The sequence below is a fragment of the Aspergillus stella-maris genome, assembly GCF_047715825.1.
Source record: "Aspergillus stella-maris strain CBS 113639 unplaced genomic scaffold BDV14scaffold_139, whole genome shotgun sequence".
Lineage (NCBI taxonomy): Eukaryota > Fungi > Ascomycota > Eurotiomycetes > Eurotiales > Aspergillaceae > Aspergillus > Aspergillus stella-maris.
Genome location: NW_027396933.1, coordinates 1 through 19275, shown reverse-complemented (window position 1 = coordinate 19275; position 19275 = coordinate 1). Strand labels below are relative to the sequence as shown.

At 51.7% G+C, this 19275-nt stretch overlaps 7 protein-coding genes and 2 non-coding genes across 9 annotated transcripts; 6 read left to right on the top strand and 3 right to left on the bottom strand.

Moving 5' to 3' along the window:
* The first annotated feature begins 1438 nt into the window (after window positions 1-1438).
* On the top strand, window positions 1439-4523 carry BDV14DRAFT_28698 (serine/threonine-protein kinase). The gene is made up of 3 exons (XM_073776452.1): window positions 1439-1801; window positions 1872-2085; window positions 2143-4523. Exons 2-3 carry the CDS (start codon window positions 1912-1914, stop codon window positions 4273-4275), a joined length of 2307 nt encoding a protein of 768 aa, XP_073621680.1. The 5' UTR covers window positions 1439-1801; window positions 1872-1911; the 3' UTR covers window positions 4276-4523.
* Window positions 4524-5249: 726 nt separating this feature from the next.
* On the top strand, window positions 5250-6773 carry BDV14DRAFT_186202 (exosome non-catalytic core subunit RRP42). The gene has a single exon (XM_073770775.1). It carries the CDS (start codon window positions 5586-5588, stop codon window positions 6252-6254), a length of 669 nt encoding a protein of 222 aa, XP_073621679.1. The 5' UTR covers window positions 5250-5585; the 3' UTR covers window positions 6255-6773.
* A 781-nt stretch (window positions 6774-7554) lies between these two features.
* On the bottom strand, window positions 7555-7627 carry BDV14DRAFT_t148. The gene has a single exon. It is a non-coding gene; the product is annotated as a tRNA-Lys (tRNA).
* Window positions 7623-8946, bottom strand: BDV14DRAFT_186197 (uncharacterized protein). The gene is made up of 2 exons (XM_073770774.1): window positions 8529-8946; window positions 7623-8437 (listed from the first exon to the last, which is right to left on the bottom strand). Exons 1-2 carry the CDS (start codon window positions 8892-8894, stop codon window positions 8012-8014), a joined length of 792 nt encoding a protein of 263 aa, XP_073621678.1. The 5' UTR covers window positions 8895-8946; the 3' UTR covers window positions 7623-8011.
* Window positions 8947-10057: 1111 nt separating this feature from the next.
* On the top strand, window positions 10058-10541 carry BDV14DRAFT_194347 (c-type cytochrome; the record flags this gene model as incomplete). The annotated part of the gene is made up of 2 exons (XM_073771911.1): window positions 10058-10461; window positions 10517-10541. 2 exons carry the CDS (start codon window positions 10058-10060, stop codon window positions 10539-10541), a joined length of 429 nt encoding a protein of 142 aa, XP_073621677.1.
* Window positions 10542-12035: 1494 nt separating this feature from the next.
* On the top strand, window positions 12036-13980 carry BDV14DRAFT_194346 (uncharacterized protein; the record flags this gene model as incomplete). Its single annotated transcript, XM_073771910.1, has 2 exons — window positions 12036-12597; window positions 12671-13980. 2 exons carry the CDS (start codon window positions 12036-12038, stop codon window positions 13978-13980), a joined length of 1872 nt encoding a protein of 623 aa, XP_073621676.1.
* Window positions 13981-16097: 2117 nt separating this feature from the next.
* Window positions 16098-16198, top strand: BDV14DRAFT_t149. The gene has a single exon. It is a non-coding gene; the product is annotated as a tRNA-Asn (tRNA).
* Window positions 16199-16395: 197 nt separating this feature from the next.
* BDV14DRAFT_207500 (uncharacterized protein) lies at window positions 16396-18204 on the top strand (the record flags this gene model as incomplete). The annotated part of the gene is made up of 5 exons (XM_073775145.1): window positions 16396-16608; window positions 16659-16709; window positions 16744-16814; window positions 16884-17025; window positions 17093-18204. 5 exons carry the CDS (start codon window positions 16396-16398, stop codon window positions 17870-17872), a joined length of 1257 nt encoding a protein of 418 aa, XP_073621675.1. The 3' UTR covers window positions 17873-18204.
* Window positions 18205-18444: 240 nt separating this feature from the next.
* BDV14DRAFT_28509 (uncharacterized protein) lies at window positions 18445-19057 on the bottom strand. Its single transcript, XM_073776450.1, has 2 exons — window positions 18992-19057; window positions 18445-18933 (listed from the first exon to the last, which is right to left on the bottom strand). Exon 2 carries the CDS (start codon window positions 18907-18909, stop codon window positions 18613-18615), a length of 297 nt encoding a protein of 98 aa, XP_073621674.1. The 5' UTR covers window positions 18910-18933; window positions 18992-19057; the 3' UTR covers window positions 18445-18612.
* Window positions 19058-19275: the final 218 nt, after the last annotated feature.

Genomic DNA, 19275 nt, shown 5'->3' with positions numbered 1-19275 from the left:
CGCTCAAAGCCACGTCGTCTAACGGTCTGACAATAAAAATGGACTTGAAAACTTTGTTCTCACAATTGACCGTTAGTTGGTCTGAGTGATTTTCTCGCCCTTCCCATTCTCCTCCTTTCTCCTCATTTTTGGTCTGTGTGCAACAGCGCCAGAGACTGACAGAGGGGTTCGTGCCGTTTGTGCCTGACAGGCGAGGAGATCAACAAAACACCAACAACCGGCAATCAATTAGACAATCACAGCCAATCCCTGATGGAAAGTCAGACTACCGACGCTAGATGTGATTGGATTGGCGACTAGGCCCCCCGGAAGACAAAACGTGTGCTGTATCACTATCGAGCTCATCGCCTCTCTGGCGTCTCGAGTAGCCTACTCGCCGTCGGTTAACAGAACAAAGAAACAATTCCCACCACGGTGGTAAACGGAAATTGCGAAGAGACACAGGAGGTACTTTGTTTGTCCAGTCTGTGATGAATAATAATACTCGGGGGACTCGGGGAGGACTGGGTAACTGGAGATCATGGTTCAAATCAGAGTCAGAGGCCGTACGGTAACTTTCCTGACAAGCTCCTTTTCGTCCATGGGCGGCTGTGGACCTGCTCCAGTCCTCTCTACTCAGCCCAACAAGGTGCGACGACCTCTATTTATTTTTAGCCACCCGAGCTTTGGTTACCGCGGTGCTCAAAACTGGTAAATATTGATCATAATAATAAGGCAGTAAATATGATATGATGGCAACGAGAGTAAAGAGACTGTAACAACGCGAGGCCAATTTCAAGCAAATTACGGGAGGGTTCTGGGGACAACGCTAGAGCGGCGACGGTCGAATAAGGAGTTCTTCAGGATTTTAGGGTGCTGCTCTGCTCACTAGTCAGCGTTAGTCCGCTAGACGCTGTCCAGACTGTTCTCCCAAGTCCAACTCCCCAACTCGCGTCTCTTGTCTTGCAACTGCCAACAATCCTCGTCCACTCGCGTCTCTCTCTCTCTCTGTAATACAAACTGCTGTCGCTCTCTATTTTGATCTTGCTCTTCATCTCTCTTTTTCTTTCCGTATTCCCTGTCCAACTGTCGCTCTCTATTCTCAGTCTCCTATCCTATACTACTACTCTAGCCCCTCGGTTCCAGTTCCTTGTCGCCCGTCAGCTCTCACCACCAGCTAAGGCCTCCAAAGAACAACCAACATTATTCTTATTTCTTGCTTACCCCTCCGTTATCCACCTGCATTGTTTTCTGAATTCGTCTTTTTTATTACCTGCTGCGATCTACATCACCGCTCTTCATCAGCTGTCGACCGCCTCTTCCAGTCTCCACGCCGCCGCTTTCAACCCTTTTGCAGAGCGCGGGAAAGCTGTCACCGCGTCAGGGGCTGCACTACTCACTAACCACCGGCCTCCCCCAAAAGTCCGCCTTAACCTCAATTAAGCCGGAACCCCCTTGGGACAGTCGTTCCCACTTAGACCGGGCCCGCTCTTCTACTCTCTTTACATCGATCACATCCACTGTTTTGGGTCTTCCATCTGCCTTCCAGACACCTCCCTCTCTCCTCGGCTTGTCATCTGCGAACTACTACATGACTGCCCCCTTCCCCCCTCCTTCTCTGTCCTTCTCTACCTTCACCTCTACCTCTCCCCTCCACCGGACCTCACTCACGCTTTGACTTCTTCCTTCCATGGGCCAAGGTTGCTTTCTCCTCCCGCAGCCTTGAGATCGATTTGTTTCCGGATGATGAACACTGCCTTTTGTTCCTCGATCTAATCAATCGGAAGAAGTCTATACACATTCATACTACATACATAATAGGGTGAGTACTACTCGACTTCTCCCATTGATATACTAATCTAATGCCGACTAGTCCTCGAAACTCTTTCTAGTTTCATCTGCTGGCAGAGAAGATAATAAAAAGGAGACAAGATGACTGTCTGCTACGAACAACAACACTCCTCACGGGGCCTTACCCCGACGTCAATGGCGACCCTCTCAGATCGATTCGAATTAATGAAAGAGGTTGGTGATGGAAGCTTTGGTAGCGTCGCAGTAGCACGTGTACGAACCGCCGGTTCCAACATCGCCCGCCGTGGAACATTGGTAGGACCACTCATCCAAGATGACTAAGGCTCGACGACATACTCATGTGAATCACAGGTTGCTATCAAAACAATGAAGAAGTCCTTCGACTCATTGGCTCCATGCCTTGAGCTGCGAGAGGTCATCTTCCTCCGCTCTCTCCCTCCTCACCCTCACCTTGTCCCAGCCCTCGACATCTTCCTCGACCCCCTTACCCGCAAGCTGCACATTGCTATGGAATACATGGACGGCAACCTTTACCAATTGATGAAGGTGCGGGATCACAAGTACCTCGACCAGAAACATGTCAAGAGCATCCTCTACCAGATCTTGGCCGGTCTTGACCACATCCACGCCCACCACTTCTTCCACCGCGACATCAAGCCCGAGAACATCCTCGTATCCACCTCCTCCGACTCGACCTTCAGCCGCTACTCCAACCTCGTCACTCCTCCATCTACTCCCTCGACATACACCGTCAAGATTGCCGACTTTGGTCTTGCTCGTGAAACACACTCCAAGCTCCCCTACACAACATACGTTTCAACCCGGTGGTACCGCGCTCCTGAGGTTCTATTGCGCGCTGGCGAATACTCTGCGCCCGTTGATATGTGGGCTGTTGGTGCGATGGCCGTCGAGATTGCTACCCTCAAGCCCCTTTTCCCTGGTGGCAACGAGGTCGACCAAGTCTGGCGTGTCTGCGAGATCATGGGAAGTCCCGGCAACTGGTACAGCAAGTCTGGCTCCAAGCTCGGTGGTGGTGAATGGAGGGACGGTGCCCGCCTTGCCCAGAAGCTCGGCTTCACATTCCCCAAAATGGCACCCCACTCTATGGATAGCATTCTGCCTGCGCCTCAATGGCCAGCGGCTCTCAGTCACTTTGTGACTTGGTGTCTGATGTGGGATCCTAAGAACCGCCCTACTTCGCAGCAAGCGATGGCGCACGAGTACTTTGCCGATGCGATCGACCCATTGGCCTTGAGGCCGAGATCCTCTACTGCTAGACTCCTCGGTCGCAAGCAGTCGGAGAAGAGTGTCAAGTCGCCTTCTGCCAAGGACCAATACGAATCCCCCACTCTTTCATCAAAGCCTTCTTGGTTCAGGCGGTCATTGATTGGCCGATCGGACAGCCCGGCTCCTACTTTCGAGCCCGAGCAACCATCCAAGCCAACCATGGTCACATACGAGTCGAGCGTGGAATCACAAAAGCCGAAGCAAGCCACGAGCAAGCGTGCTACTTGGGCTTCTGGAGCCCCCATGCCAATTCTGCCCTCCATCCGCCCCGTCTCCCCTCTCTCCAACGCTGTTACCGCTCAAGCCAAGCCTCCTGCTCACGAGGACTCTGAAGCCAAGTCGAGCAAGAAGATTGGCCGTCAACTCTCGGTCAACTCGCACGGTAACCACTACGGTGATGTTCACCGACAAGAGGCAGAGAGGGCGCTCAACGGAATTGGAAACAGTGGTTCCACGACCCCTAGCCAGAAGGAGAGTTTCTTCTCACATCTCCGCAAACGCGCCCGTCGGCTTTCTGGTCGCAACCAGAACGTGATGAGCGATGATATCGAGGCCAATGCTGGCTGCATGCCTTGGTCCAATCGATCATCGCTTGCCTTGGACACTGCCAACATTGACGCTTCGAGGCAGAACTCGGATCTGTCGGAGCTGGACAAGGCCATGCAGGGCGTCAAGTACTCTGGTGACTCTGCCAACGTACCGGTCAGCATCACTTCGCCTGCCGACTCTATCAAGCGCCAGTCAATGCCGCAAGGCTCTATCCGATCTATGGGTGACAGCCCGGTCTCGACTAGTGGTAACGGTGCGCCCATCTCGAGCCGCACTCGACGTGCGCTGCAGCTTTCCAACCACCCCGTCCATCGCTACGAGACTCCCGAAGAGGAGGATGAGCTCTTGGACGAGGTCTTGCACTCTGCGAGCAGCGCTGCTCGCCGTCTTGCGCAGGCTCAGATGTCCGACACGTCGTCAAACTACACATCCCACCCCTTGCCTAGTCCATACCCCACTCCTTCACCGTCGGCAAAAAATGACGGTGTGTCCTTCCTGGACTCTACACCGAACAACAAGCTACCGCCTTTGGACGGAAAATCGGATCACACCAGCGCCACACGCCAATGGCCTACACCGCCATACGACGAGGGCGACTGGATGAACCCAGCCTCAACGAAATTCTTGACTGGCTCAACCTACAGGTAGTCACTGCACCTGCCATATCAGGAAATCTGTGACAACATCTCCTCTTGACATTTTACTGCAATGTCGTGTATACCTAATCATCAAAGGGAAGTTTTGTGGTTGTTATGCTCAAAAGGCGCATGGGATATGGTGTCAGCTGTTTTGCTTTTTTCTGTTGATTTCTTTTCGATACCTTCATTCCCCTTGCTTCATCTTTACATTATTACCCCATTTCTGTTTCTCTTTCTTTCCTTTACTTTGTTTATAGGGCGCGGACTAGCCCAGGGTTCTTCTCATTTGTCGGCAGTTTGTCTTCATACCCCAAAGGCCTTTTTTTTATAGATACAGACGGCCTCGCACAGCGTTTTCGGCACACACATTTGTTGCCTTCCGGTTCCTTCCTTCCTGCCTGCCTATATCCATCTTCTGCATATCGACACATCCGCTGAGCGGATCGTGCATTCACCGTTCTTTATATACATACCTACCTACCTACCTTACCTATATACTACCCTCCATGTTCACCTTCGGATCTATCTCCACCTCGAGCGTCGTCTTTTCTTTTGTCCCTCCCTCCTTCTACCTACCTACCCTTCCTCTTCACTCACTCTCACTTCACCTACTACTTACCTATCACCTCCCCATTCAATCTTTCCTTACAACCATCATGTTCACAGGAAATGATGTGCCACCACCACCCCCCAAAAATTCTTTTCTCACCTGTACAATTTTTCTCTCGATTTGCATGACGTCCACGGGTGGACGGCTCTGACACAATCTTGTAATATACTGCACCACATTTTCCGGCGGAGGAACTCTGATTGTTTACTTACATAGCTACATCTACCTACATACATATATATACTATCGTCCAGCAGTGGAATAAATGGATTGTCTAATATCAACATTCTTCTCAAATGTAGATTTCCTCATCCTGGTTAATCCTCGTAGTCATAGTACATCATGTTGGTTAAGTACGATTCTGTAAAGCAAGCCGGGCGGAACAACAATCCTCCGCCCGTCGCAGAATTTCATAAAGTCGAACCCGCATCGCGATCAAGCCTGATCTTGAAAGAACATTCCTCAAAGCCAATCTTGCGGCAATTACCGCTTTTCCCATCCTCAAGACTCCTCTCCCTGAGTCGCGGTACCCTTTTTTTGATCGCGAACGCAGAATATTTCACCGTCATTAAGCTACGCTTTCAAGCCGAAAGCTCCAGTCGCAGCTGATAGAGAAGCTCTAACGAGCTCTACGAACCCACGGATTCACCTCAGATACCCCTCCATACACAACCCATACCTCCAATCCAACACAGACACTTTGATTCAAAATGTCCGCCCAACGACAAGCCTCCTCCGCCTCCGTCACCCCTCACATCTCCCCCGCCGAACTCTCCTACCTACATACCTCACTCTCCCTCCCCGGTACACCCATCCGCCCCGACGGACGCAGCCCAACACAATTCCGCCCCTTGAGCGCCGAAACAGACATCCTCCCCGGTACGAACGGCTCTGCGCGCGTGGGCTTCGCGGACGGGACGCAGGCTGTTGTCGGTGTTAAAGCTGAGGTTGAGAGGACTGTTCTTGGGCCGGGGCAGGCGCATCCAGATAGTGAAGGTGGTGAGGGGAGTGGAGAGAAGAAGGGAGGGAGTGGCAGTGTTGAGGGTCAAGGGTCATGGGTGCAAATGGCGATTGAGATCCCGGGGTTTAGGGACGATGATGCCCTTCCGGTGTTTTTGGCGGAGATGATGAGGGAGCCGCTTGTTGAGAGTGTTAGTGATTCCAGTGACAATGATGGTCAGGAAGGTATGGTGGGTGGGTTGAAGGGACGGCTTGTGATTAATCGGAGGTGGCATTGGAGGTTGTATATTGATGTGAGTTTTCCCCATTCTTTATTGCGTTCCCTGATGGTGGACTCCATGAATGCTAACAATGATACTCTATACAGGTGCTTCTTCTCTCACAACCACTGTCATACCCCCTCCCCCTCCTCTCCCTAACAACACACCTCGCCCTCCTCGCAACAAAACTCCCCAAACTCAAATCAAAAGGCGAAGAAGACCCCTTCTTCGACGACGACTGGGACGCAGCAGAGTACCTCTACCCACGCACAAAACCATCACCCTCAATACCCGGGCAAATCAACGTGCACAAAGTCCGACCACCCGTCACATTATTGGTGATCTCCGTGAGCCAAAATATAATCTTCGACCCCACCCGCGAGGAAATCGCCGTTGCGGACGCAGTGCTTGCATTGTCAATAACGCATGATTCTGCGTCTGGTGCTTTGAAGCTGCTTTCGATCAGAACGATTGATCCGCCGTCGAGATTGACGCAGCCGGGTGTTCCTAATAGTGAGAATGTTGCGACGGTGGGCAATGCGGCGCTTGCGGAGGAGAATGCGATTTTGAATCCTGGTACGGGCGAGGAAGAGGTTCCGGGTGTTTGGAGGCCTAGACGGGGTGGTGTTAAGAGGGGGACTATTGCGCGGATGGTAAAGATGGTTCTTGAGAAGGGGGGTGTGGGGGAGGAGGTGCTTGAGGGGTTGGAGGGTGTTGAGACCTGAAGTCGAACGATCCGTGTGAACCCTTGACGTTCGCACTGCGTCTGAAAGAAGGCACGCATCCATGCACTCCAGCGCATCCAGTCCAGTTACGCTGCGCCGCACCGCAAACCTGCGTACCTAATCAGCGCTGGCAGGCCTCGTCACAGCCTGCGCCAGTCAATGTATCTACGTGGAGTTCGATGTGCGAGAAGTATGCCTCAGGAACGTACATGGCACCTGTAGCCCTGTTGATCCGCAGCGAGGCTGAGGATAGTGCTTGCAGTGCCATTAGCCATGTACATAAACATAGATTAGAAATGCATCTGCAACTGCCGGCGCAATTTCGATTCATCTGACTTCTTAACTTCACGCCCTATTCGTATACGGATTTTCTTTGGCCTCAAACATATACCGTACGTCCCTTATCTGAAGAACCTGCAGCGAGTAATGTCTAGTAAACATCAAAGTATGAGTCAGGTGTAAAGTAAGGTCGCAAGCTACCAAGCGATATATATATCTTAACGGTCGAGGGCCCCATGAATTGCACCCACGGAACCACAAAACTTAATCGCCTAGCAACTACGCAATTCAGCAAGCCAACTCCCGGTTAGCGGTAGCCATTCATTTTTTATTTATTTTTTTGCTTGCTAACCATCCGTCGAACCTAGATAAGAGACACTTTGCGAAAGCGCCGCGAGTGCTCCATGCAAAAGGCGAAATGTGAAGATAGGAAAAGGAAAAAGGGCAAAAAAGAAAGCCCAACGCGGGGCTCGAACCCGCAGCCTTGAGATTAAGAGTCTCACGCTCTACCGATTGAGCTAGCCGGGCTAGTTCATATCTTAATCCAACAAATTTGACACTATGAGGGGACGTCAATGACTTGGGCGAGAGGAGAATAAAGTGTTGGTGCGAATCGTTGTATGGGGTATGCAACTACTAGCTGGGTTGCAATAGCAGGGCACAGAGGATGACGAAGAAATAAAGAAGTGAAGAGACGAGAAACGTATTGATATCACGGTATGCAGCATACTATACACGACGCGTGGACCTGGTTCGGTATCCACTGCCGGAAATCATAATTCAACTGAAGAGAGGTATCAGTATGACACCCGAGGTATACACCGCTGATGTCTCTATCACAGCCGCTCCCCGACAACCCCAGCACCTATTCACTCGCCCACCCGTTCACACCCATCCAGTCATAAGCGAAGTCTACCAAATCCCCAACCACTTCTTAACAGGCCTCTTCTTCCCCTCCCAATCAACATATTCTCCCTGGGCCTGAACCGCTCCACTCCCCTGTTGAGCCTCAACAGCAATAGGTGACTGGTCATCGATTTCCACAACCGCACCCTGCTCCTTGTTGGCACCAGCAGCATCCGCCTCACTCGGCTCCTCCAGCCCATGCGCAACGCGAAACTGTCTCCTCTTCTCAGCGTCCTCGACTCGTCGCTGACGCTTCTCCCTCGTCTCAACAGAGGTATGCTGCACGTGCATGCGGAATACAGAGAGCGCTTGCGAGACCGTATCGATTGGGTGAGAGAGTAATCCGCTCCAGGGGGGCAGAAGATGCGCAAAGGGACTCGTAGCGCGGAAGTTCGTCGTGAAAGTAAACGTCGCCAACGACGTCAACACACCCTTTAGCACAAATATTAGTATCAGCATCAATTAATTCCCACATACAACCAAAATCAACTAGAGAAAAAGAGTACGATAGGATGTGACTAACCATAGCAATCCAAACATGAATCCACCGACTCGTCAAGAATTTAAACATGACTGTTCCCTCCGCGGGAAACATATTCGGGTACTGCTTCGTCTTGCGCTCGGCTTCTTCCTTTTCACTAAGTTTGGGACCGGGATAGTTCACGACTCGCCCATTGCGGGTTTGGACGACGCGGCGGGCGCCATGGGAGGGGGGGCGAAATTTGTCTGGTTTTTCGAGGACGCGCTGTTTTTCTTCGGGTTGCTTTGACTTGTTTGATGCGCAGCGGTGGATTGGAGCGCGCGGGATGGGCCTTGTCAGGGCGAGAAGGGTACGTGGTGAGGGGGCGCCTCGGGGGAGGAGGAAGCGGGGGATTTGTGCGGGGGCCATTTTGAGATCTCCGGACTCGTGTGGTCGGGATCGTTGGCTATTGCTTGTGTCTTACGGCAGACAACTTTTTTGGTGGTGACAACTGACTCCGAAAATACCATCACGTGATATACCTACTTCAGGCACCCAGGCAACTTTCCCCCGGTTAAGGCATCAGACCACCTCGGAGCAAGGCCGGGGAGAGCGGAAAAAACTCGCCAGATGTAAGCGAATGGCCGGGCGCAGAATTGACATTACGGAGGGCCATATCCACCGCCATCCAGAACCCGGAGTGTTGTTCTCCCAGTCCCAGTTTTAGCTATGAGCTGGAATGAGATCATACCATGACGGAATGCGCCTGATCAACGATGTTTCGATCTAGCAGGGTTGCTTAGGTGATGATCAATGCGGAAGTATACTGCGGCTATACAGGCCCTTTGATACCGTAATATTGCCTGTAAAATGTAATAGAAGAGACTCGAAAAGACTCAATAAAGAGCGCCTGGTACTCTAATCTCCCTCTTGGACAGCGGTGACCGAATTCCTGACCCGGCAGCGCCCGTTCCAAGCTGAATCATCTGCGTCGTGATTGGCCAGAAGCCGGATCACGGGAGCCGTCGGGGGCAAGCAGGGAAGAAACCAGCTCTACAAATTCCTCCCGAGTTTTTTTCCTTCCCTCCGGCCTGTTTTGTTAGTTCTTCTCTTTCAATTGTCTCTGACTCTCATCGTCTACCAGTCTCTGTACTATACCACTTTACTTTCACACCTCTCTTCTTTCTCTCCCACCTCCTTATTCTTAATCTTCACAATGGCCAAGGGTGCTGACAGCTTCTCTCCCGGTGAGTCTTTTCCTTTCGCGTGCAATTCACTCCTTGGTTTGGGTTCGGCGCGTGGTTGTCTCTCAGTCGATGGTCGATGGCATTCATACGGAGCTCCTTCATGATGGCTTTTGCGACTTGCGAAAGGGCGAAAGGGGGCAGTTGTGAAGGGGATTCGCCTGGCTGCTGTTCTCTCAGCCTTTGAACACTGGCAGTCTCAACACAACCGAGTATAAATTTCAACACTTTCATGTTGGTATCTTGGTCGCCTAGAAAACCTCAATCACCGCTGGTATCTCTAAGCCCTGCGCAATTGACAGTTTTCCTGCTTCACCGCAATCAAACCCACTGCGATCGCACGTCACCATGACCAGCTTTGACGCTTACTGCTTCACCACTGCCTTGAGCAACCACCAAGCCGAACTTGACGAGATGGAGAAGAAGGCGAAACAGAACGCAGACGCTAACAAGTCGATTCCTTCAGGCGACGCCACCAAGGGTGCTAAGCTCTTCGACACCCGTTGCAAGCAGTGCCACACTGTTGAGGACGGTGGTGCCCACAAGGTCGGCCCCAACCTTCACGGTCTCTTCGGCCGTAGCACCGGTTCCGCCGAGGGCTACTCCTACACCGACGCCAACAAGCAGGCCGGTGTCACCTGGGACGAGAACACCCTGTTCAAGTACCTCGAGAACCCCAAGAAGTTCATCCCCGGTACCAAGATGGCTTTCGGTGGTCTCAAGAAGGGCAAGGAGAGGAACGACCTCATCACGTATGTCTTCCGCCTTTTCAAAACATGTTCAAGATGCTAACAGTTTTCTCTACAGCTACCTCAAGGAGAACACCGCTTAAATTTCGCGATAGACGACATAAACGCCCACTGGTGGATTGCTTTGGCGAGCCGACAGACGGGCACTGTACCAATACACCTTTTAGACCTGGCTTCGATTGCGTCGGAACATTGTGGATAACATAGATCTTGTTTCCTTCGCCGTCTTGTCTACTACTTTCATATTCCCTCGGTTTCCTTCACGGTCATGTTTTCATCAGCTTTGTATCATGGTTTACTCAGGCCGCGGCCTTAATGAATAAAAGAGTCTCCTCTCACGATCATACTGCTTCTTCATCCCTTCTCTAACTTGCGACAGTCTATTTTTAACCTGCAGCCCTCGTCATCCCACGTGATTTGTGCTATCACGTGGCTCGGATATCGCCAAGCCGAGGACAGATAAGACTCGCCTTATCGATACCGCCAGAGACCTGCATTCAAGTCCGGTGGCGATGGCCCGTTCTCAGCTGTTGCTTGACTGTACCGCCCAATGATGAGTTGGCAAGCAGGTTGACGATCGACAGATTACTCCAGGAGTCCAGGTATGCAGCGGTCGTAGCATGGAGGGACGATTGGCTGGAAGGAGAGGGTGTTCTCCAGACATGACTCCTGCTGTCTCTGGCCAGAGACTAAGACAGGAGACAGAATTATGATTCGCGAACTCGACGGTTAAGGTCCTCGACAGACAGACGAAGCAGGCCGGAACAGACCGGTTATTCCCAGCAGGTCAATCAGTTGGCACATCGCAGGCACATGACCCCCTCTCACAGATAATTGCCTCATTGGCCCAGCCTCCTCTGCCTGCGCCCCCTCATAAATTCCCCAGCACCACCACTGTCCCCAAGGCGCAATTCACGTTTCCGGTCGAGGAAAGCCAGGTCTGAAGCAGAGCATGCGAGGGGCAACTTGTCTCCTTGTCAGTTATTTGCCTCTTGCCTTGAACATTGGATGAAACACTTGCTATTCACGCTGGACCGGGTGCTTTCATTGCCAGCAGCAGCAACACTAACGTGGACAACAGTCTTGAAACACACTCGATTGAGAAGATACTCCTACCTACCTACCTACCTATATACCGCTGAATACAATTCGTTTGTAACTCTACCTCCTCCCATCCCTCCCTCTCACCCCGGTATTCGTGCGCTGTGACTTGTCAGCCTGGCCAGACCAGACCTCAGGCACCAAGGCTGCTCGGGGTTCGACCTTGTCCCTCCTGTCGTCGCATTATCGCATTATTCTTCAACACTCCTGCGCTGTCTCTGCAGCTTCTTCTAGCTTGCTATTGTTCTTATCTTTCTTCCCCGCTGCTCTTGTGTTGGACTCGACGCTCGTCCCTCCTTCACTTGCATCTCCCCACCTTCATCCTGCTAGTCTCACCAATACTATACCTTAGCGCCTCTGCGAACCTCCCACCCTTCCTCCCTTCTTGAACCACCATCCCAGGCGGTTTAGAAGGACATTGAACACTGGAGGTGGCCCTACAACTACAGAACCCCCCGCGCGCAACGCCGTCCATTATGCTGGACGAGCTAGATAACGTCTTCGACGACCATCCATCGCTGGATGCCTCGCTCGAGGACTTTGAGAACACAAGCAATGCGCATCGCTCACCGATATTTGGTCTCCCGTCGCAACACTCAGGGTTTCGGTCGGAGGAATCAGATGGCGAAGATGAAGATACAATAGCTGCTGGTGATCGCTGGTCGCCGCCCGGCTTTCGAAGGTATGACCATACTCCAGGGAGTGGGTGGTACCGCCACCAGCCCTACGAGCGCAAGATCGACCACGACCGATTTAGCCTCAAACCGACCGTGGGACTTAGCCCATCGCAATCGCGAGAAGCCAGCCCACAGTATGAAGATGCGCCCGAGGCTCCAGCGGCAGGGCATCGCAGCCCTCGCTCTCCTGAAGCGGGAGGGGATGTCGCCGACGTCGCCGCGAATGTACCTTTGCCCGACGAGGCAGCCACCTCACCACTACCACTAAAGGGTCGCTCACCCAGCCCAAGACGGGTCCCTGTTCGGTCCATCGCTGACGCTGAAGCACTGGATTTTAAGAACGAAAATAACATAAGCAATTGTAGGGTTTCCTTGGTTTGATCACCCTGTCCAGCTTGCTGGCGCGGGATATACTAACACCTCGGTTTTTAAAGATATCCGATTCGCTGTGCGTGCAGAAGTTCAACATCGCGAGCCATTTGTCGCTTTTTTTACTTACCTGCGATCCAAGGTCGACCAACTCACCAGCTCGAAATCAAACGCCACATTGACCGTCCTGATAGCCCTAGTGGCCATCGCATTCATGCGCGTCCTGTTTATGCCGAATATTCCATCGGCAATTCCAGATCTTGTCAAGCTATCGGGCTTTGCACGCTCGTTTGAGCCGCTTATCTATTACTCTGAGAACGGCGTGCAGCAGATTGGAACCTTACAAGAGACTGGTGTGGCCGTTTGGGACTTGAGTGAGTCGGTACGAGGGACAAACATGACCAGCGCACCTATTATCGTGGGCCAACTCGATGAGCTGTCCGAGTCGCTCAAGTCGCTCTCCCTCGAGCTAACGCGCTTCTTTGCCAATGTTGACTCGGACGTTGATTCCATCCTCCTGGTTATGGACTGGGCTAAGCGCGAGCTGGAAACCTTGTCGTCGCAACCTCCAAGTAGTTTGCCAACGATTGTATTCGACAATGTGCAAGATATGCTTTCGCGACTCGGGACGCTTGAACGAGTCGCAGGTACAGGAGCTGATGCTACTGAACTCACTACTGTCCCAACATCATTCGGGACAATTGTCACAGCCGTATTCGGGCAGACTTCGGCCCAGCGCACTCGTGCGACTCTCACGCGGACGTTCACTGAGTTCCTGTCTGTATTGGAAGAGTCTATCGAAGGTGAACTGACGCACTCAACGGCGCTGTTTGCGCTCTTCGAGTCCATCGACCGCCAGTTTCTTAATCTCCAGCGCACAGTCGTCCGCGAGTCCGATGCGCAAGAGCGCGCCGAGGGCGAAATGCTCAGCTCCCTTTGGACCCGGGTACTCGGCCCCGATGCAGCCGTTGTGCGCAAGTATGAGAAGAACAAGCGACTCCTCGCAAACGTGCGCAGTCGCACCGTCGCAAATAAGCACCTCCTCATGGACCACCGCGGGCGCCTCCTCACCTTAAAAGTCAACCTCGAGACGCTGCGCCGCAAGCTCGTCAGTCCCTTAGTCCGGCGCAACGACTCAGTCAGTTTCGCCGGCTCCCTCGATTCGGGAAGTGGAGGGCGCACACTCGGCCCCGTGGAGTCGGTAATTGATGGCCAGATTCGAGGTCTAAAGGGAACATACGATTACCTGCGCTCTGTAAGGGAGAAGCAGAAGGCCAAGCTGATGGAGATGGTGTATGGGGCCGGCCGCAAACTGCCGTCTTCGAGTCCACTGCTGAACGATGGATCCGATGATGATACGATAGATGATGCGTGATCTTCCTGCCATTTCCGTTCCTCTTTCTCCTCTCCTCACAACAGTCTTATCATATATGCATCATACATCGGGTCCGGCGTTGTCTGATTGGGTCTCGGGTCGGGTCTACGCATTTACAGGGTCATGGTCGGCGTTGGCGCAAATCTTCTCGGCTTTGATCCCTTACATACAGTACGCAGTGCACACGCCCGTCCATACATACATACGCCGCTTTGCTTTGCATTATCCCACAATACGCCTGTCTAGTACACAATGGCAGATTGGGTCGGATGATGCGGGCCCGCCATCATCATCATTCAACATATTCTCGCATCGCTTTCTCTCTCACCTTTCTTCATCATGCATCGGCGAACAGGGCGAAACCGAAAGCGATAGACAAACGGTCCTGGATTCTTCTATCTTACCTCACCTCCCTTCTACATTGTCGTTCATCTCCGCTCTTTCACGAGCTTGGCGGCCTTGTTACAGATTCTTGACCAGGGCGCGGTGTTCCAATGGGCCTCGATATCGCCTTGTGCGCCGGGGTGGCGCTCAATATACCGACGGCTTGCTGGCGTTCCTGTGTCTCTCTTCTTTCTTATTTATCCGTTTCACGCGGTACTGATTGATCAACTGGTGTTAAGGTCTAGGCGGCTAGTAAACCTAGCTGTCCATGTTTATACTTGCCTTCGGTGTGATTTGGTTTGCTTTCTTTTTCCCCTTTTCTATCTGTCGTTTCTTCTTTTCTTTGCGCTGTGGATGTTTTCCGGTTCTTTACCTTGTGTTCTGTTTTTATTTCATCTCGCGCATATACGGTGTTTGGTGGTAGGTTGGCAGGCGGCTACTACATAGGACTTAGTATCTGGCTAGTATCTAATCTACTACATATTCTGAATCCTGTTCCTGTTGATAATAGGTATCTATGTCATACTAGAGGCTTACCATCCGTGGTCATCGCAATAGAGATGGCCATCAAGAGTCCTTGGATCAGCCCCCCTACTCCCCCCACTCAACCCAGGTATTGTTCCGCCTACGACATCCTGCATCTTGAGTCTTCAATAATTATACACGAAACCATCTACCTGCCCATCGTAAAGCACGGGTCCCCAACAAATCTCATCTCCCTTCAAGACCCCCCATTAAACGCCTCCTCAACATGCTCAGCCAAAAACCCACCCTTATACAATCGGACGGTATAATACCACTGCACAAGCGCACAAAAACTACACCGTAAGATTCCCATTAGCACATCTACATTATCTAATCCCAATCGACCAAGAGCTCAAGAACAACTTAGATAGGGAAACTTACAAACCCGAACCCCCCCCCCCCCCCCCCCCAATCCGAGAACAAGGGTTGAGGATATCCAGACTCCGACGTCGGCGGATAGAAGTCTAGAGTGGTAGTATTTTACGGGATTGGATTTTTTTTGTCTGCGGGTTTGTTCTGGTTTGGTCTTTGGGCGAGGAAGGGGGGTGGTGCTGGTGCTGGTGCTGGTGCTGGTGTAGCTGTGGCGGCATGTACCGGCGCTGTTGTGGATGTCACTTTGGCGGGTTTTAATGGGGTGAAGGCTTGAGACTCCGAGGAACATTTCAGGAGACCTGTGTCCAGCTGGAGATTGCCTGTTTATCACTCGTGAGATGAGGCTTGTGCTGGTCGATAAAGCGAAGCTAGTAGGTCTCGTGTTTGGGGCTCGTATTCGCGGTGCTGGGTGAGGATTGGGGTTGGGCTTTCTTGGATCTTAATCTTTTCAGGGTCTGAGGCGGAGACACTCTTGCCTTATGTGGGGCTATCTGTATCTTAAGTGTTACCGGAAATGGGTTGTCGAGCAAAAGTGTAGGTGAACTGGGCTGTGAAAGGCACTGCAATACGTCTACGGTTTGTTCCGAATATATATCTCGCGCCCACGTACTACTGAAGATGGAATTACGCTTGCGGTTGGCCATCCATTGAGAAAAGAACCATGCGACCGCCTAAATGAAGCCACCAAATTCGTAAGAGACTCCTAAATAGACGTACTATATTTGAGATAGGAATGCTCAATGCGCTTCACCACCACGCAGTCCTTCGTGGTCCAATACAATTTGAGCTGTATATACTCTTTATAGGACAAAATAATTGTAGCTCTATCATAACAAGTCTTCGTGGCGCAATTGGTTAGCGCGTTCGACTGTTAAGAATAACTTGAAAAGGTTGTTCGGCTATCGAGAGGTTGACAGTTCGATCCTGTCCGAGGACGATTTCTTTTTTGCATTTTTTCGCCCCTGGGCGGGAGGTCCCACGTTTTTGCTTTGAAGTCTAACTAACCTTATTTGGACCCCGGCGTCACCTAGTCGGAGATTGGTGCTATAAATGTGTCAATATGTTGTGTCCCAAGTCCTACAACATCTGCTATCATGATAGCTTTACCAGGAACGTATCCTGTTGAGTTGCCCCATGATCAGGGATACCGCCGAATCACCCAAATCCAGTCCAGTCCGTGACCTAGGTCCTGACGAAATGGATTACGAGCGCTGCGCTGCATTACACAACGAGATCCTAAGACGAGGAGTAGAAGGTAGCGGCCGCAAGATGCAGACGGCCTCACCACAAACATATTGGGAGGCATCCACACCCTCCAAGGAGATCACCAGCTTGCTGCGGCCGTCGGTGATTGAGTTCCTGAGGCGCGCTTATGTCGAGCCTCCTTTTCTCCAGAGGACGGCGCGCTGTTCCATTTCGTCCAAGGTCTAGCCGAGCCGTCGCGAATGGTGAACGTGTATGTCTGCTGTGAGGACTGGCGAGGCGCCACCAGGGACGTTTATTCGGCTCTATGAACTCAGTAGGCTTCGGAAAGGAGATAATGAGGGCATTCTGTAGGGCGACTACCTCCTTGATTGGTCCTGGTCATGACCTTAGAGACTTATGCTGACTGCTTTCTCCAGGTTGAACCAGGATACCATGAAAGCAAGCTTCATTGCAGACTATGATGATACGCCGGGTGTCTGCGCCCTTCCGTTTGCGTGGATGCCACTTGAAGTCATTCTAGATGCTTACCTTCAGATGATCGACGAGGGGAAAGTCGAGGTAATTACTGATGAAAGGGCAGATTATCTCATGGAGGAAACTGACAGTGGGTGGTTTGATTCACCAGTACACACCTGCAGATGTAGCGAAGGCTGCCGCTGCGTTCAAGCGTCTTGTCACTGCAATCCATGCGCGGATGCCAGAAGAAGAAGATGACAGCAAGGACAACGACAACAACGATAACGAGTCTACCACTAACTGGAACGACCTACCGTGGTATAACCCATCCTTATTAACACAGAAGCACCCAAACATCCTTCCACCCTCATCATTCGCAAACGAGTTTCTAACGGCCACCGCCCACATCAAGGTCCGCTTCCGGTATATCGCCCCAGGCCTCCGTTTCCCCACGGCATCCGAGTTTCTAGACAGGCAGCCCATCACGGACGCGGACTTTGCAACACCACGCAGCAACGCCTTGGCCCAGTTCCCCGGCAACTGCCCACTAAGACTCTTCCAGGTCGAATGCGACCCGGACAAGCCAATCCCCGACCCAACAATCTCGCACTGGACAAACCCGCGCCCCTTCCCAGCAGCCTTCTATATCCACCCAGTCGTCCAGAAAAGACGGCTCTGCTACATCAACGGGTGCCACCTGTCACTGCCCTTTCTGATTGGTAAAAGGGGGCACGCGCGGAAATCAAACAGGGAACCGCTTGGGCGGGATAATCTAGACTTTGAACCTAAGCCGCGGAATGAGCATAAGGGGCTTTATCAGCCGGGGATGACGGATGGATTTGGGGACCGCCATGATGTGCAGATTCATAAGGTATTAGCGAACTGGGCGGGGAGGGTGGAGAGGGGGGATTGGGATGTTAATTGCGATGGGGTTGGAGGTGGAAATTGAGAAGTTTAGGGAGGCGGATAGTGAGGAGCATTGGGGGGGAGTTTTGGATTGCGCTGTCATGGTAAGGAGGTAGGTAGGCCTGGCTATAAAAGCCCAACCCATTGCCCTATTCACTGGAGTCTCGGCGAAACGGGGTGGCGATCAATTAGCCTTGAAATCAATGTGGACATTAACAGCCACGGAGCAATGCTGACAAGGGAATTTGGAGGAGGGGGGAGAATGGAAGTATTTGAAGAGGCCTTGACTGCTTTCCCATACTGCTGGCGCCTGAACGTTCCCGGCAAGCATCAATCTGGATTGCATTCGGCTAATGATCGTGCGCAACTTGGGAGGTGAAAGTTTGGTTTTTATAATTAAATACTCGACTGCAAGCTCTTGTAAACAAGTAATAATGTGACAATCCAAGTGTTGCTCGACTGCTTTAGGGAGACAAGCGCATTGTTGGTGGCTTAGACAATAAGTTAGAGTACCTGCCATTACGGCATGCGCAGAGCGATCTTTATAATTAACCTGGGCAACTTAATGGTGATAACATTCTGCTTCTGTGAGGTCAGGCACTTATTATCTTGGAACTGGCGTCTTTATTATAAACGGCGGCACTTGAGTCTTAAAGTGGTACAGCTGACATCCCGTAGGGAGTTCACCCCAAACCGGAATCAAGTCGGACAATGATAGCTGGACAAAGAAAGGTGATGATGTATCGCTGTTCCATTCCACAACTTGTGATTGCGACCGGGAAGCTACCGCCGTGGCACTTTGTACAACCTGCTACTTTGTTCCTCACATTGACGCCGCCTTTTAGTGCCGACTTCGTCTGGTTCGACACCGACAGCGATATTGTTCAAATACGCATAGCTTGGAGCAACAAGCTCGGCAGTAAGCCGGCCATTAAAGGTATCGTATGGCTTGAAGGAAATCTTCCTGTGCCGAATCATAGGCCCTTCAATATTTTCTGTGGCGGACTTTGGATTGGTAAGGGCTTTGAGCAATTCAGCCGTGATATCAGCCTCGTAGAGATGAATATATTCGTGGTCCATTATGTTGGTTACGACAAGGCGTGACTAGAGAGGAGTCAGCGGGGGTTTAGAAGGATAAAGAGGAAATGAAAAAGAAACATACAGTATAGCTTGCCGGCTTCAGCGCCTTAATCTTCCTCCGTTGGAGCTGTGCAAGAGCTAACAAGAGGCAAACAAAATACGGATCTTTAGTCCATTCTATTGGGGTTACTTGAGCTAGTCGCTTTCTGCCAATTTCCATGCCAATTCGGTTAGGTTGGCCACGGGAACCTGGGCCGGGCTCAAGTATCTTCTACGGCATACTGTTCGAACAAAAGGGCAATAACTCTTATTACACGTAATCAAGCGTATACCGCCTAATCAACCGCCTACCTTGTAAGCTTTGCC